The 19,170-nt window shown below is 34.0% G+C and overlaps 1 protein-coding gene across 1 annotated transcript in view; it reads left to right on the top strand.

Moving 5' to 3' along the window:
- The window catches only part of FCHSD2 (FCH and double SH3 domains 2), a 212,655-nt gene that overhangs the window by 174,908 nt on the left and 18,577 nt on the right, over window positions 1–19,170 (top strand). Inside the window, 2 exon segments of the mRNA XM_039848321.1 lie at window positions 3,243–3,347; window positions 14,583–14,744. Coding sequence (XP_039704255.1) covers window positions 3,243–3,347; window positions 14,583–14,744 — 267 coding nt within the window.

The following is a 19,170-nucleotide window of genomic DNA, read 5'->3' as shown; positions in this document are numbered from 1 at the left end:
GATGATTCAACATTAGGTAATTTATCAGTATAGTAAACTACATTTACAGAATAAAGATGAAAAATTATATGATTATTTTCATAGTTACCAAAAACAATGATAAAATTCAGTATCCCATAGTGATTAAAAAATAAAACAAAATTCCCAGCTAGCTGGATAAAGACTTTTTCACTCTGATGAGGATATCTTCCTGAGGCTTATAGCAAACATTATACTTGATGGTTGTATTAGTTCTCTATAACTACCATAAAAAACTACCATAAACTTAGTTACTTAAAAGATTATAAATTTATTTATTATCTCACAGTTCCGAGAGTCAGAAGTCCTAGTGGACTTGGTTGGTTTTTCAGCTCCAGCTCTAACAAGGCCAAAATCGAAATGTCAGCTATGCTGGCCTCTGGGGGAGAAAATGTTTCCAAGCTCCTGCAGGTTGTTGTCAGAATCCAGTTCCTTATAACTTTAGGACTGAGGTCCCTGTTTCCTTTTGGCTATTAGCTAGGAGCTACACTTAGCTCCAAGAGGCCAGTCTCTCTATTTTCTTGTGCATGGGCTGCTACAACTCAGAGCCAGCAATGGTGTCTTGAATCTTTCTCATACCTGGAATCTCACTGACTTCCCTTTTGGCTCATCTCTCATCTCACTCCAGCCAGAGAAAGTTCTCTGTTTATAAGAGATCATGTGATTAGATTAGGCCCACTCAGATAATCCAGGATAATCTCCCTATTTTAGGGTCTATAATTCTAATATATCTGCAGATTATATCTTACATATACATAGTTCCAGGGATTAGGGTGTAGACATCTTTTGAAGACCATTCTGCCTACTACAGTGATAATAAGAAAATAATACCCATCATCACCACAACTTTTCAGTGTCATTTAGCCAGTGCATTAATGAATGAAAACTAAGGGTATATAAATATTAGGAAAAGGTACTTCTGTCATTATTTATAAATGATGTGATTGTGTACCTTCAAAATATAAGAGACCCAACTGTCAAACTCTTAGAAATAATAAGAGTTCAGTAAGGTGAATAGATACAAGATTATATACAAAAATCATTAGTTTTCCTATTAACTGGAAATAATATATTGTAAAATGCAGTTGGAAAAAAATAGTTACCACAGCAATAAAATACTGATGAATCAACCAGTGAAATGTCATGACCTATAAGAAGACATTTTTTTCAGCCAAGAACATAAAAGAAGGCATAAGTAATTAGAGAGATGCAAAAATATGTGGATTTTATTAAATTTATGTGTAATTTCAATTCAATCTCAATGAAACTTAAAAGATATTTTTAAAGGAACTTGAAAATAATGGTTCTAAAATGTATCTGGATTTTTTTTATTGTACAAGAATAGCCAAGAACACTAATGAGACTTAATGTACCTTTAGTGCATACTGATACATAAAACACTGACCATAGTAATTAAAATGATCTGTGTGTGTATGGATCTTTAGATACTGATTTAAACCAATAAATCATAAAACGTCATTCTGAGGCAGGCAGGGAAATTTAATGATGAACAACTTATTAAGGCTACCAAGGAAATATTGTTAGTTCTGTTAATGGCATGGCGGTTGCATTTTTTTTCCCGAAGTTTATATTTTTAAAGACTGTTACAAAAGTGTGTAAGAGTGAAATGACATGATGTCTGAAATTTGCTTTAAAACGCTTTAACAAACAACAAAAAATAGATAAAACAAATGTGGAAAAATCTTGTTAACTCTTAAATCTTGGTGATCAGTATATAGAAGTTCATCGTACTAATCTCTTTACTTTTGAGTATATTTGAAATTTTTCATAATAAAAAACTTGTTAATAACATTTCAGAGCTTTAAGGAAAGGGTTTATTCAGTAAATGGTGTTAGAGAAATTGTATATTTGGGGGAAAATGTAGATTCCTCCCTTCCACCAAATACAAAATAAATTTCAGGAGAATTAAGAGCTAAGTGCTAAACACAAGATTTTTAAAAACTGGAAAAATATAGAATTTTTTGGTATATTACAGATGGCTTCTTAAGCAAGACACAAAACCTAGGACACACAAAGGAAAAGATTGATAAATATATCCACATGAAAACTAAAAATTTCTGTAAAACAAAAGAACTTTTAAAAGTTAAGAGAAAATGAATAGAATAGAAGGAGTTGTTTGTAATGTAAATAACAAAAAGAACTAATATCTAGAAAGATATATATGTAAATAATGACAGAAAGGCAAAAAAATAGAAAAGTATGTATAGAATATGAACTGCCTATTTATAAAGGTAGAAATACAGATGGCCAACAACATGTGAAATGATGCTCTCTCTATTACAGAGAAATGAAAATCTTTATGCGATAATCTTTATATATCGGCAAAAATTAGAGATGGAGAATATCCAGTGTTGGGGAGACATAGAGAAACATACTCTCATACACTACTAATAGAAGAGTAGGTACAACCTTTTGGGGGCAATTTGGTAATGTCTATTAAAATGTACAATTTCCACTTCTATGTTTTTTATCTTAAATATTCCCACATATGTTCAAAGAGTCATTGACTGCATTGTTTGTATAGTACTATTTATAACATTGAGAAATTTGCAAACTCAAATAGCAATAGATTAAGAGTAAATAAAGCATGCCACAGTTAAACTATTGAATCTGTCAATTAATTAGAGAAGGAAATCAATTTATTTGTAAAAACATAAAAAGTTTTTTCAAACACATTGAGGGGAGGATCAATTTCCTTTCATTATTTTTTAAACAAAACCGCAAGTATATAGGAAATACATAAGAAATGGTTTGAAAAACATACATAAATTGATGAGACAGTGGTTATCTTGGGGAGGAAGGTACATGGTGGGGTGCACAGATATAACAGACTTTTTGCCATTTTGTATTGTTGTTTTGTAACAATACTTTATATGCATGTAGTTTTTAAAAATTAAAGGTATGTATATCAAAACATACAATCAAAACAACATTTGTAGATTATGCCAATGTCAGTTTCCTGGTTTTCATACTGTGCTATACTTAAGCAAGTTGTTGTCATTAGGGGAACTTGGGGTAAGGGACTCTGTACTACTTTTGCAACTTCCTGTGGGTCTATAATTATTCAGTGTTTTTTAATAAACAAAATATGAAAAAAAGGTTAAAAAGGGACTCCTGCACACTCATTACTAAAGTCTTAAATTACCTAACTACTCTAGTCACTTAAGAAAAAACAGTAATTGTTTTCTTATTTTCTTTACTAGGTTTTAGATGATCTGGAATGTCATGGAGTTGCAGTATCAGAACAAAGCCGAGCTGAGTTGGAACAGAAAATAGATGAAGCTAGAGAAAATATTCGTAAAGCAGAGGTGAGGTGGCAGCTAATTGTGGCATGTGGCCTAGCTCCAGCATCTTAACTGTGAAATGTACCTTTAGAATTCAGTTTCCATACACTGATTATTTTAAAGATAATTCACCGTCTGCATCTGTATCTACAATATTATTTTTGAGTACCTGTTTCGTACAAGGTAGTACACACAATGAAAAGATACTGAACCCACTAAGAAGAGTTTATAATCATGAAACATTAAATAACAAAAGAATTAAGTCACAAAGATACTAATTTTAAAGTTTCACAAGATACATAATAAATCAGTCAAATTAATGGTATAGAAATTGATATATGTAAAGTTCAGAGACTAGAAAATTCTCTCCTATATGGAAAGTTTTCTAGAACCTTGGATCCAGGGCATATGCCGAGCTTTTAAGAAGAGAGAAGAGACTTGGTTAAGCAAACAAGGCAAAAAAAGTTACAACGGTGTATTTTAATTTGGGGCAAGTGGAGGTTGGCAAAGGGATCTCTTTGAGGGTTGTATGAAAGTGTGAAAGCCTTTCTCCCACAAGAAACATTGTACATTTGTGTGTACAGTGTCCAGAAGTTCTTGTACCATAGGCTAATATTCTCTGACCTAGAGGGAGAGAGATTGATATGGAAAGAAGTAAGTTATTTGAGAAGGAGGAAGACGTAAGATTTAGTTTGGCAGTTAGATTTGATTGGCGTGGAGGATTTTTGTAAGGAAATATAGTAAGAAGTAAGTAAAATAATTGTGTTTAGAACCAGTTCACAGAGGACCTATGCACACTTGGGTAGTTATCTTCCCAGTGCACCATGGTGAAAGGATGTGGAAATAGACATTTAAAAAAAGACTGAGGCTGTCCAGCCCTCAAGGAGAACATGTTCTTGTTAGGAAGGCATAAAGAATGCCAAAGATAACTAAGACCGTAAAACATAAGTGCCAAGAAGTGGTCCATACAAGCCTACTTAAGTAACCCAGAAGAAACAGAGATCATTATGGGAGGACTTGTTGGGGCAGGTAACACAGAAAAGGTAAGACTTAAATGGGTATTGACAGATTAGTAGTATTCGATTAGTCAGAGAGAGAGGCATAGCACAGATTTATGCCAGGCAACCTCAAGAAGCAGAACTTGAACCAAAGCAAGAAGGTAGGAAGGGGGCAGATTTGAGCCTGGTATTGAGAAATACTTTCCAACAGTCAGATCTTCCCAATGACGGAATAAGCTCCCCTATGACACAGTGCAGCACTGTAAGTGTACAAAAAGATTCTGGGCAAACATCTGTCAGGGACTCTATGTGAGGAATTCTTGTACTGGTTGAGGGTTAATCTAATTTAATGATTTTTAAATACCCCTCAGGACTCTATAGGTTTTGAGGACGTGTTTTGGGGTGAGGGGATGCAGTGGAGAGGCACCATAGGCAAACAAAGAATATGAGCATGTTTTTGACACAACCCCATGGAAGCAATTTGAACCAGAAATGGCTTGCCATCTGCTTGGTCTAGAGAAGTCCCAGTAACCCCAACTCGCCGTTTTTCCTGGCACATGATCTAGAGCCCCCATAGTGAAGAGGGCAGGGTATACAATAAATAGCCTTTTTCCTCTCCAAATTCAGGGTCATGGCTAAACCACTTCCCTAGTACGCTGGCCAAGTAGTATTGGCAAGCTGTTGCCTAGTTTGGGAAACATTGGCTGTGTAGAAGAATTTTTTTCTGTTGTTTGTTTCTTCAGACTCTGAGTGAAGCCAGTGTCAGAGCCTCGGTAGAACAGGACAAGTCTCAGAAGTTTTCTAAAGGGCGTGTTCTCTCTTGTATTTTCCATTTCCAGACTCCATCCATGGTGTCACCATCTGCTACCCTAGCTCCACCAAACCCCCAGTAGTGCAGTAATAGGTACCAGTAACACAAAGTCTGCATTTAGGCTGAATGACCTGCTGTTTCCATGAATGTGCTAAATACTGTGTTTGTTAGCTTAAAGGTAAAACTATGAAGTGAGATTCCCACAACAGAATGTCTCATTTCTCCTAATACCAGTATTTAATTCTGCATCTCAAGTATAATTTTCTTACCAAAAATATGAAATATGCTAAAAACCATGACGCCAGATCCACTATCTCATTTTTTAATGACTGTGAAATATAGTTAATTCTACAGCTATCTTAAAGTGGTTTCTCACATGATGTCCACTTTATCAGATACAGAGAATAACCTAGCTAAAATTAGATGGCCAATATGAGGGTAGTATTAGGGTCGTACTTACAGGATTGTCACAGTGAAATTTTTGGATGAACTACACCACAAGAACCTTCAGAGAAAGTGACAATAATGGTTTTATTGAATTCTCTTTTTCTTTCTCCTGCGTGTATATCATTTCCATTGGATTTTCTCTTTTTATTCAATAGTTGTTTATTATAAATACCTATACAAAAGAAGAGAGCTGGTTAAAATTCCATTATATCCTTCATGTTTGGTTTTTAACTCCTACTAAAATGAATGTTAACCTCCCTTGTTGGTTAATCTGCTTTATCCAATCTTTTCTATATTGTGTTTCCATTTAGATTTGCTGATTAGAATAAAAACCTTTGTGGTGTTCAGTAATAGATTAAAAAATTTTTTCTAAATGATTGATTAATTACTGACTGGTTAATTCGGGAGCAAATTCAATAGTGGATTAGTTTAACAAATATTTAATGAGTACCTGCTCTGTGCCAGATACTGATGAATATACTAGACATACAGCAATAAATTATTGTTCTATTTCTATGACGGTCACAGAAATATTTGTACTAGATATGCTACTATTTGCAGCCCCCGACTGATTCAAGAATTGAAGCAATAGCTGCTTAAATTAAACTTCAATAACAGTTTTTCTAACCTGGTATTTAAGTATTTGAATTTTCAAAATGCCTTTGTCATACAGACACACACACATTCCTCATGTGACATACCTATTTTAAAAGTAGCTTGCCAAGAAACCAAAAGTTTTAAAAAGCCATCTTTTTAGGAGCTTATATATACATGACTCATGTTGTTCCAGAACAGAATTATTTTTATATGTTTAAATTGTACCTTTTATTTGGGTTGAAGATAATTGTTTCTTCTTATGGCAGTGAAATGTTTAACACAAAGAGGAGAAAGTTGATGTAAAATTTAAAGATACCCCCAAATTTTTAATAACTCATGTTTGATGTAGGTCTGCAGGAGGAACTATAGACTATATCATTCTTTCTCTAAGATATTAACTATATTCTGTGATCTGAATTGAATGTACATTTGAAAGCCAAAGTACGTGATATCAAGTGAATTAACAAAACCAAAAAAGATCAATTATTGTCTATTTAAACACATTTTCATAGATACCATTTTCTCTTAAAATGTTCTCTCACAAGGTTCTCTTGTACACTAGGAATTCAAAATTACTAATCGTCATTGAGGCCTGCGCAAGTCCCAACCTTTCTGTGGTTTGGGGTTGCTATCTGCCTCATAAAGCAAAGCAGAGGGATTCTCTTCTGAAAAGACAAAGTGGTCTTCTTCTCTGAAAAAGCCCCCTACACAGTTGGCCTTGCATCTTCCAGGAATAGGAGGGTGGGGACTGGGGCCTCATGAGTTTGGGTTTTCATTTGAAGTAGGTGAGAACAGTGGTTATAACCAGAAAGTCCAGAATTTCCAATTACATCATATCCAAATTTACATTACCTCAGGGCCTGTTATTATGGAGTTTCACTGTACTCATTGTATGGTATATTAACATACCTCTTGACTAATCACTTTAGTCAATTTTTATTGTGAAAATTTTCAAACATATAGAAAAGACGAACAATAAATATATATTTCCCAGCATACTAACTTCAGCTATTAATATTTTTCATTATCAGCTTTGTGTGTTTATTCTGTAAAATGGAAGTTAATTCTGTAATTCTCTATAATCGAAGTTAATACTGTTCTGTAAAATGATTCGAGTCAGTATTTTGGGCAAGAATACTTTATAGATGATGCTGTGTTATTCATCACAGTGTGGTTTTTATCATTTTGCCTGATTATGAATGATTCTAACAGTAGTCACTTAATTAAAGTGGTGCTAGATCTTTCCACTGTTAAGGTTCTTTCCTCACTCCTCTCCCCATTACAATTGGCAAGTGATGGCAAATGGATACTTTTCTCTCTTAAGTATCATTATGATGTCATGGAATTTTAAAAATCAACTCAAGATATACATATAATAAAATGTAACCATTTCAAGTAAACAGTTTGATGAGCTTTGACAGATGCATAACCCTAAATATCCACCACCACAATCAAGATATAAAATATTTCTATCACCCCAAAAAGTGCTCTTGTGACCCAGTCACAACTGATCTGCCTTCTGGCAGGTTAGTTCAACTCCAGCAACCTGAATATTAGATTGCTTGATATTGTTCTACAGATCACACACTAAGATCACCCACACATCGTTTATCTAGCCTTATTCTTTTTTATCTTAATGAGTAGTTGCTGTCACTATGTTTGTATGATAAGTAGTTACTATCAGTTTGAAGAGTAGTTACTATCATTATGTACTCAAGCTTACTGATCTTTTCTTCTGTAGTGTATAACCTACTGTTTAGGTCAGGGTATATCCTCTGAATTTTGATTTCATATATTATGTTTTCAGCTCTATAAATTCTGTTTAAGTCTTTATGTCTTCCAGTTCACTCCTATTTATCTTTGTGTTTTTAAAAATCTTTAAGTATATTTATAATAGTGACTTTAAAGTCTTTGTCTACTTACCATATCATATCTGTGAATTCTGGCTCTCTATTGACTGATTTTTCCTCTAATTGTGGCTTATATTTTTTTGCTATTCCAATACTTAGTAATTTTTTATTGAATACTAGAAATTGTAAATGTTTGGCTTGAGTGTCTGAATTCTCTTTTCTTCTTTTAAAGGCTATTGAGTTTTGTGTTGGGCAGCCAAGTCAGTTAGTTACTTGCTGATCAGTTTGATCCATTTGAGGCTTGCTTTTAAGTTTTGTTCGGGCTGGGTTAGAGTAGCTCTTCCAGTAAGGCTAATTAAGCCCTATTACTGATGCATTTTCTTTCTGCAGTTTCTATGCCTTGGGTATCCAGCAATATCTCTCAACTCTGACTGGATAGAGTTGCAACATCTTTCAGCCCTGTACAAGCTCTGGGAATTTTTCAGTTCGTAGATAGCTTCACGGTAGATGTTCTTTCCCCAGTAGTTATTCTTTGCTTCTCATGGGGTCCCACCTTGTGTGTTCTAAGTTTATTATGGATTTTTATTTATTTAGTATATTTTCAATTACAGTTGTAATTGGGGCTTTTTAAAGCCCCATATTGTCTAAATTTGGCCAGTGAAAGTCTATTTAAGCTGACTTTCATGTCCTTTTGACATTCCCATTAGTCTTTAAACACTCTTCTTGCTTTCTAGCACAACAGCTATCATACGCTCACCTTATATTTTCCTCACCCAGATTTAGATTTGGCCATTTCTCCAAGGCCAAATTCTGATTTCTTTCAATAGAGAAGAGTATTCAGATACCAAGGTCTAGACTGTGAAGGTGCTTATTATTATGGGTGTTACTTATTTTTGCCCCTTCCTTTGTTGTTAGAGCTAGGAAATATTTTTTTTAATCATGAATTCATATTGATATTTTCAATTAAAATTTAAGATTATAAGGATTTTGTTAAACTTCTTTGATTTTATATTTATCTTTTTTCTCATATTGAAAATCTTAGTTCCTGATAATATTATCATATTTTATTTGCTTTATCCTGTAGTATATATTAAAGTTTCAAAATTACCATATAAATATGATTAATAATAAACTACTGAATATAATTTAAAATTTCTTCATAGTTCTTTTTGAATGTAGAATATATCTCTGTAAGGGTTTCTGCTTCTGGTAATAACAGACTAGCTTATGTCCTCTTCTAGGTAACAATTATTAATCTGGGGTAAAAAATATTTAAAATACCTATTTATATGACCCAAAGCATATAAAAACTGGAGAGCAATCAACCCTTGAAAGAACGGGACTATACTTGGTGACATTTACATTTTACAGCACTTTTTGAAGGGCTGCACACTAGAATTACAGCAGAGTGTTTTACTGGCTTGAGGATGAATGTCAGTGAGTCCTCAAGTTTGCATATAAATAACTACCCAAATCCTGAATACACATGTGGAGCAGAAACTCCAAGGAGCTTGGCAGGAAACAACTGCTGGAAAACAAAAAACTGGGCAGAAATTTCAGCCGTTACTCTATTCATTAAAAATTGGAGTGATTATATTAATATCACACAAAATAGGCTACAGAACAAGAGGGATAATTCATAATGATTTAAAATAAGGGCAGTTCATCAAGAAAACATAACACTCCTAGATGTGTATGTAACTACTAATAGAACTATAAAATACATGAAGCAAAATCTGACAGAACTAAAAGGAGATTTCAACATTTCTTTCAGTGATTGATAGAATAAGGAGCTAGATAATCAGTTAGAATATAGAAAATTGAACAACACTATCAACCAACTTTATCTAATTGTCATTTATAGAACACTCCACCCCACAAGATTAGAATATATGTCCTTTTAAAGTACATGTGGAATATGTTTACCCATCTACTATGAATCAGCTCTCATGAGTATTTGCAGTCCAATTTCACATTGCTCAGCAAGTCAAAATTCGCAACTTTGAAAAGTATAATAAAATTCACCAACTCTGGCAAAAAAAAAAAACAAGGAAAAAGAAAAGGCACAAATAATTAATTCCAGAATTAGGAGTACGTAAGTACAGATATTATAGATACTAAAATGATAGAAGATATTATGGACGTCAAGCCAATAAATTTGACACTTTGATAAATTGGACAAATTAATAGAAAAATATCACTTACTAAAACAGACTTAGGAACCATAAACTATCTAAATAGTCTTATTCCCATTAGAGAAATAAAAACAGTTGTTGGTTTTAATATTATTGTGAGGAAAACCCCTGGCTTCACTATTGAGTTCTAATCTTTCAAGGAATAATTAATGCTAAATTTACCAAAAAAAAAGTACCCATGGAGTATTCAGTGAGACCAAATACTAAATCATAAACCGGTGTCAGTAAGTTTAAAAGAATTGATATTATGGAGAATATGTTTTCTGATCCATCAGTATTAAATTAAAATTCAGTAATAGAAAGATACCTAGAAAATCCCCACATGTTTCGAACTTAAAATATTCAAACACCATAATCTATTGCTGCCTTAAAAACGAAAACAAAAAAACACCCAACTTTAAGGCAAAAATAACAATGATTTATTATCTCTCACCATTCTGGGTGTTGTCTGCATTTCGTTCGCAAGTTTTACATGAGATTCCTCAAGGAGCTGCATTTAGCTAGAGAGTCTGCCAGAGGGCTAGGCCTTTTTTCCATAAGGTCTTTCTTCCTCAAATAGGCTAAACTGGGCTTCCTCACATGATGGAGGCACATTCTAAAAAATCAAGTTCTAATACTACTTATCAAACCTCTGCTTCCATCAAGTTTGCATATGTCTCATTGGCCAAAACAAATCACATGGATAAGCCCAGAATCAATGTTGGGGGTGAGGGGTGCTACATGGACACCAGAAGGCATGATTTACTGAGGGAAAAAATTTACCGCAATTAATATAACCTTGGTTAAATCATTTTTTCATCTATAAAATGGAGTTTATGATATTTATCTCCAGAATTGTTGTGTGGATTAAATGAAATAGTATAGTTCCTAGTACATATAATAAAAGTTGTTTGGAGTAGTTTTTTTAAGATACTACAAGTAATTGAGAGTAGAGAATACTATAATCTACCATTATTCATTTCCTACTATATATGCAAGACAGTGTCCTAAATAATAGAGTTACGACAGACACACAGTCCTTATCCTTAGTGAAATGATATTTTTAAAGATAAGTTAATTAAGCCCAAATTAGATTTACAGACTTTATGATTAAAGTTTCATAAACTCAACTATGGCTTGACACTTGAATATGCTTATGTTAAATTTTATATTAAAGTCAGTTAACTGACATTGCTAATACACCAATATTATGTATTCTAAAGGATTTGGCTTTTCAAAAGATCATTTAAAAATGCTCTGTGTCTATAAGTTCTAAAAATGATTTGGCCAAGTTGTATCCAGAATGCCATCAAGTTACAGAGAGCTATGCTCTGCAGAATGTTAATTCATTGGCAAACCATCAAAATTCGTTTGAAAACACTGGAAAATTCTGCTTTTAAACAGTTTTAAAATATAAACAGGCAGAACTCTAAGGAAAGATAGCAATGTTTATTCTGAGACTGCAGTCTAAATCTCTTAAGTTTGCAAATACCATGTTCATCAGCCAGGTTCATCAGTCTGGCAAAGCACTGACAAAAATAAATTTTATGAAAACTAAATTACTTGGTATTGAGAAATAGAATAAACTCTACTTCTTTCTCTTTGTTCCCCTCCCTCCCTCCTCTGTTTCTCTGCTTCTGTAGGTAAATGGCTTACATTTATAATTTCCAAGAAAAGGTTTTTTGTTTTTTTCTTTAAACATTTCATTGCCTATAATAATTTAAAATGCATACTATCCTGGTGCTGAGACATCAGGATATCCACATGCAAAAGAATGAAGTTGGACCCTACCTCACACCACATACCAAAATTAACTCAAAATTATCAAACACCTAAATATAACAGCTAAAACTATAAAACTCTTAGAAGAAACCATAAGGGTAAATCTTTGTGACCTTGGATTAATGCCTTAGATATGATACCAAAAGCCCAAGCAATAGATAAATTGGATTTGATCAAAATTTAAAACTTTCATGCTTCAATAGATACTATCAAGAAAGTGAAAGACAACCCACAGGATGGGGAAAAATATTTGCAAAGTATGTATATGATATGGAACTTTTATTTAGGGTATATAAAAACTCTTAGAATTAAAAGACAAAGACAAAATTAAAAGACAGCCCAATTTTAAAATGAGCAAAAGATCTGAGTAGACATTTCTCCAAAGAAGATATACAAATGATCAATTACCCCATGAAAAGATGTTTGACATCATTAGTCATCAGAGAAATACAAATCAAAACCACAATGAGAGACCACTTTACACTCGCTAGAATGGCTAGAATCAAAAAAGGAAGACATTAACAAGTGTTTGCCAGGATGTGAGAATTGGTAACCCTCTACTCTGCAGGTGGGATTGTCAAATGAGACAACTACTTTGGAAAACAGTCTGACATTTCCCCCAAATGGTTAAACATAGCATTACTTTATGAACAAGTAATTCCAATCCTAGGTATATACTCAAGAGAAATGAAAACATATATCTACACAAAAACTTGTACACTAATGTATGTTGCAACATTATTCATATTAGCCAAAAGGTTGAAACAACCCAAATGCCTATCAACTGACACATGGATAAGCAAAATGTGATATATCCATACAATAGAATGTTATTTGGCTGAAAAAAAAAGAAAATGAAATAGTCATATGTGTTGCAACATGGATGAACCTCACAAAAAACCACATATTGTATGATTCTATTTATATTAAATGTTCAGAACAGATAAATCTATATAGAGAGAAAGTAGATTAGTGGCTGCCAGAGCTGCAGGAACTAAGAGGTAGGGGAGCAATAGCTAAAGGATACAGGATTTCTTTTGGAGGAGTTAAAAACGTTCTAAAATTGACTATCATTATAGTTGCACATATCTGTGAATATACTATAAACTATTGCAATATATACTTTAAATGGGTGGGGTTTATGGTATGGAAGCTTTATCTCAATAAAGTTGTTGCAAAAAAAAATCTTTATTAGAAGAATAAGTAGATTTCTGCAGAACTATTTACCAAATGATATACCAAAAACAGCCAAAAACTCTTAATTACTTTATATAAAGATGTATATGATATCCAAATTCACTGAGTTTTACACTTAAAAATGGTTAAGATGGTGAATTTTATAGGATATGAGTTTTATCTGTTTTTTAAAATCTGTGTACTTACAAATCTTAGGAATACAAAGTAAATTCAGCAGTGAGAGTTCAGTGAAACAAGTCAGAGCTCAGATCCTTTTTGATACCAACATCCCCCAGCAGAGAGTGATCAAATTGCATACCAGAAAGGCTCAGTGAGCACACTTGTTTGTCCAAGAGTCTCTCAAAAGCCCTTCAAGTAGGGGTCCTTAAAATTATCTTAGTGGAGCCTTCAACTGTTAGAGGAAGAGACTACCACTCTACTATGTGGAACAATTAAGCTGAATGTACTACTTGGTAAAGCAAAAGAGAATGATACTTACAAAATACAGTCTCTCTGAACAAAGCAGAACTTACATATAGGGTTTTGAGAAGTGTGGATTTCAGGGATTGGCATATTTTCAAAACTGGAAATGTTATACAGATTGGCTCACTTTTAGCTGTGATATATAGAGATTAATAGACTATCAGAAGCAGGAGTGATGATTACTGGAATGAGACTGTGGTTGATTGGCTGCCTTGCAGAATCACGAGACTATCCTGATTGGCTCACTTTCAGAAGCCTGGCTATTAGAGCAAAGCAGTTACCGCTTGATTGAGACAGGTTTAAACTGGTTCAGTGGTTTACTTGCTTACCTCTTGACACAAGAGCCAAAAAACAGGCAGTTTTTCCCTTTTTTTCATTTGGAGAATAGGAACTTTGTATGAGTCTCAATCTACTATTTCCGACAGCTGCATCATAATTTAATTTAAAATCTTTACTCAGTAGGCAGTCAGGAGTCGTGAAAGTTTTTAAGCAAGGGAGTGACATGATATCATTTGCAGTCTTGTAAAAAAAATGGATTATAGAGGAGAAGAAAAGGTCCAAGAGCTGGGTTAGATTAGAAGTCTGTTGAAGATGCTAGATTTTAGGATGTTCTGAAGCATAGCCTTATTAAGAAGAAAAGAATTCAGACTTTATGGCACATCAGTATCTTCCTATTTATGTTACATTTGATGGCTTGTCAAGATGCAAGTGTGCCATTTGCCACTGTTAGCAGCCCGTGATCCCCGTTCTTGTCTTTCTCCCCCGCTACCCCCTCTTTTACCTTTCCCTCTTTCCCTCTCGCCAGTTGAAAAATTAACAACTATGCCAAGGCCGAATCGCTAATGAATATCAAGATTGTTCTAATTAATAAATCGAATAACTAAAAACAGTCAATTTGAGAAAAAAAAAGCCTTGATTTCTGACCTTTTTTTTTTTCTTAGATTATTAAGTTGAAAGCTGAAGCCCGGCTGGACCTGCTAAAGCAGATCGGTGTTTCTGTGGACACATGGCTAAAGAGTGCAATGAACCAAGTAATGGAAGAACTGGAAAATGAGCGATGGGCTCGCCTTCCTGCAGTGACCAATAATGGCACTTTACACTCGGTACTGTTTATCTTCTTGGATGTGATGGCCTCACTTTCATTGAAGGATTCTATTCTTTGACTATGTAGCCAAACCTGATCATAGCTGAAATTTTAAAGGAAAAAATAATGGTTTTGCTAGTGGTTTGGGTTTTTTTTCTTTAACCTATCACTAATTGAGTTGAACTTATTACAGGAAAAAAGGGGAGGTAAGTGCTCTTTTTATATGTGCAGTGAAGAATAGATTATCAGTGCCAGTTTACCATACTTATCCTGTTCATGAAGCAGATGTGCTTCTTGTCTGGAAGTAGAATAAAAATTTTAATCTAGGGTTTCTGAAGTTCTCAGAAGTCTTCTCTAGTATAAATGAAAATAAATATCCAAAGAGGTGTAAACAGTCTTAAAGAAGGAAAAGGAATGCTCTTAGTCTGTGGCTTAGTCTGTTCAGTTCACAAGGGCTTTCACAATCCGCTCACAGTATCTTTCATCAGGGAGACCGTGCAGGTATAGTTCTACAAACAAGACCAAACTTGAGCTTAAGTTTTCAAGTCCAAGGCTCTGTCTACTCCACTGTCATCCAGTTCAGCTTCAGTTTCTCATGTTGGAACTCTGGTACCAAAAAAGCCTGATATTACATAGCTGGATATGTGATGCCTAGCTGGATATGTGATGCCTAGCTGGTCAGACTAAAAGTAATTGCTGCTGCTACCTCCCCAGTTATTACTCTCTCATACTGTTTATTTACTTGTGGCATTTATTACAATCTATATTTGTCTTCTTTATTTGCTTTCTTTTGTTTATTGTTTGTCTTCCTCTCTAGAATGTAATCTCCATGTCTACCTGGTTCACTGCTGTGCACAGCAAAGTGCCTGGCACATAGTAGGTACTCAATAAACATCTGTTGAAGGAAGAAATGAATGAAAGGATGGATGAATAGATGGAATAGTGGCAAACTAAGAGCTAAATTCTAATCTCCCAATAATCTCCATTATTCTCAAAGTGCCTCTTCAGTGCTTTTGTCCTTCAGATTAAAAAAGGTATCCTTGCCAGAGAAATTGGCCAAAGTTTAAAAACATTCCTAGAAGTTTTGTCAGTTTTTTCACATAGCATTCTGATTTTCTAATGGGAATACACTTGCACATTTAAAAAGGATTGCGTGGGGATGTGCATTTTAAGGAAAAATCTATAGAAGGTTTATTTTTATTTCACTATTAATGATAATCAAACTGTGGAAAATAAGCACACATCACCCACTTGACTTTGTGGTTAGAAGAGCTTGCCCTGTTTTCAGTACAACATAGTTGCTCTGCGTCATGAAATATTTCTTATTGCATCTTCTAAAAGTCACAATTCCCATCTACTTCAAGGTAGTCTGTTGTACAGAAGTTATGATGACAGCAAATTCCAGGCACAAATTTGCTTTTGGCTTCTTCACAGGCATTGTTGGCAATCAATCAAACCCATGATTTTTCTTGGACTAGCACCTTTTCTAACTAAATCAATTAGGCAGACACTTATCTCCTGACTACGTGCCTACTTGGCAAATAGTAGATGGCCAAGACTTGGTCTTCTCCTCAAAGAGCTGACACACTGATAGAGCAGACAGACTTTTATAGATCTTAGCAATAAAAGTCTGTGTATGACTTTTATACACTTGGCAGTGTATGACTGGGCTTCTGTACAGCAAACTCAAAATTGCTTACTTCCAATTTATCTATACACCTTGGAAAAAGTAACTTCTCTCTGGGTTTCAGAGAGAAAGTTAAATGATTCTAAGATTCCTTCCAACTCAGAAATCTCATGATTTTGTGAAATGCTATCAGAAAAGCTCAATACCAGCTAGAAAAATAGGAAAGAAGTTCACCCCAAGAAGGAAATGTCATTTGAGGCCATGAAGAATTTTAACAGGAGACCAAGAAGTGCTTCTGAATGTGAAGGAAGGAAATGAAGATGTGCCTAGTACAGTGTCTGGCAGTAAGTAGTATAGTTTGGTAGTGAGTGTTGATTATACTGGGTATATTTGAGAACTGTCTGGAGACATATCCTCTGTGAAGGGAGCATTTTGCAATTCCACCCAACTATTTTCTTCCCTTTAGTCTTATGGAGTCTGTATCTTTCCACTTTCAGTTAAGGGACATATTTTGTGGAAGCTCTACTAACAATATAAATAAGGGAGAGGTGTAGGCACAAAATAGCTTACTGAAGTCTCAATATTTATTTAACATGCTTTTAAATGACAGCACTGAAATAATTCAGAAGGAGTTGTATCTCTTCACACTGACAGCTAGCTGGCTAGCAGCATAAAGCAGAAATACACATTCTGGGGACCAAATTATTTCTTCCATTATAGATGCCAACAAAAGCATTAGTCATCAAGTTCAGAATTCCCTTCCATCTGGAAAACATAGTTAATACTACTGTTAGACATTAACAGTATAAAGTGCCTTCTAGGAGACAAATGTTTTTAAAATATATAGTCTATTTACCTAATAGAATAAGGAAGGAACTATACTTAATTGGGCATTAACTTTTTGCCTTCTGTCTTGCTATGATACAGAATATAGGGTTGAGAAGAAAACAAAACAAAAAGAATCACCATTTTTTAAAAAGGAGAGCAGTCTGCTGATGCAGTTATTCAGTCGATGGTTAACCAGAGCCTACACATGGCTTCCTATGATTGGATTTCTGACAGTGGCCCAGTCAGCCTTTCTGTCACTCATCCCTCCCTTCTCTTATTTTCCTGTCTTCTCTTACTCAAAAATCCATATCCAGTTTACAACCTAATTTTGAAATTATATTAATTTTAAACTAGAAAAAGTTATATAACTAGGTTACTAAAAAAATTAGTACAATAGAGAAGAACATGACCTAAACCTCCATTCTTATAACACCACTATTATCAACTTGATGTAATTCCTTCCTCTTTCTACTATTTTTTAACACACATATCATAATAATGTTAATTTTGTATATTTTCCATCTAATCCGTATTGCTGGTCTTTATAATCATTTTTTGTGTGTGTCTATATAGTATTTCATCAGGAAAATGTATCATAATTCACTTAACTGTATAGATTCAATCTCAAACTACAGCTGACATGGTTTATATGACTTTCTTGTCTTCAACCATTTCTCCTAGCTACTATACAAAAACATCCTGACATCTACTTTGTCGTGCAGCCTAAGAGTATTAGCATTTTGCAGAGTTGCATAGAAATAAATTCTTACTCCACTCATTATGAAGACAATGCTGAATAATATGTTTGAAAAGCAAGGATATTAAATATTTTTAATTTTCAGGATGGTAGTTTGATTCTCATCTGCCTCAATAATGGCTAATAGTCCTTACAGTCCAATGGGCTTTGATTTTGAAATTTGAAAATCTGTTTGTTGGTTTCAGCTAACCCCAAAGAAAATAAACAATGGATTTTGTAATGAAATAAATATAAATTGTAGAAAATAATAGAGTATACCTGCAGAAATCTTCATTCACTTTTATATTTACAGTATTTCCAAATGGCAGTAGTCTTTTTATTGGACTAAACTTCATACTCAGCCCACACTTTTGGTAAAACTGACATTCTAAATTCCCAGTTAGGATCCATTGTGTTTGTTTTTTTTAATAGGTGATTCTTTATCTGATACAGATATTGAGAAACAGAACAAGAAGACTGATAGATTACATAATTTACAAATTAGTAAGAAAAATACTAATGGAAAATGAATAAAAAGTTAATTCAAAAAATACAAAATGGTCTGTTAACATATGAAAAACAGTTTAGCCTCCCTGGTAAATCAAAGAAAATGCTAATTAAATTTAACTACTAAACACCATTTTCAGTACATCAAATTGACAAAAACGAAATGACCGGTGCCAACCCATGGCTGGTCCACTGTTACCACAGATGAGGTGAAATGAGCTCTTGTAGATGGTAAATGAAGAAAACGGTAAAAACCTCTCTCGAAGGCTGTTTGAAAAAAGGGATCACAAGCTTTAAGAATATTCTAATATTTTTCATTTCACAACAGATGTAAATCAGACCATTATGCTATAAGCCTTAAACTTATACAGTGATACATACATATATGTTATCAATAAAACTGGAAAAATATTTCTAAAGATTAAAGAAAGAAATACTCAAATACTTTGATCTAGTAATTCTGCTTCCATCATTTCATTCTAGGAAGTCATCAGAAATATACTTGAAGGTTTCCATACAAGCACCTTTGACCACTGTCTTACTTAGGCTGTATGTAACGGAAACCTGACAGAGACTTAAATAAGAGAGTGTTTATTCTTCTCATGTATCATGTCCAGACTTTGGCACTCCAGGGTTGATGCAGTAGCTCCTCGAGGCATGGCATTAGGGTCCGAACTCCTTGAGTCTTTCCATCGTGCCACCCAGAGCAAGTGGCTGCCTTCCTTGTACCTAAAAATGAGTCCGGTA

The sequence above is a fragment of the Pteropus medius genome, unplaced genomic scaffold, assembly GCF_902729225.1.
Source record: "Pteropus medius unplaced genomic scaffold, Ma_sr-lr_union100, whole genome shotgun sequence".
Lineage (NCBI taxonomy): Eukaryota > Metazoa > Chordata > Mammalia > Chiroptera > Pteropodidae > Pteropus > Pteropus medius.
Note: the sequence above shows the minus strand (reverse complement) of the source record. Positions and strands in the feature narration are given on the sequence as shown.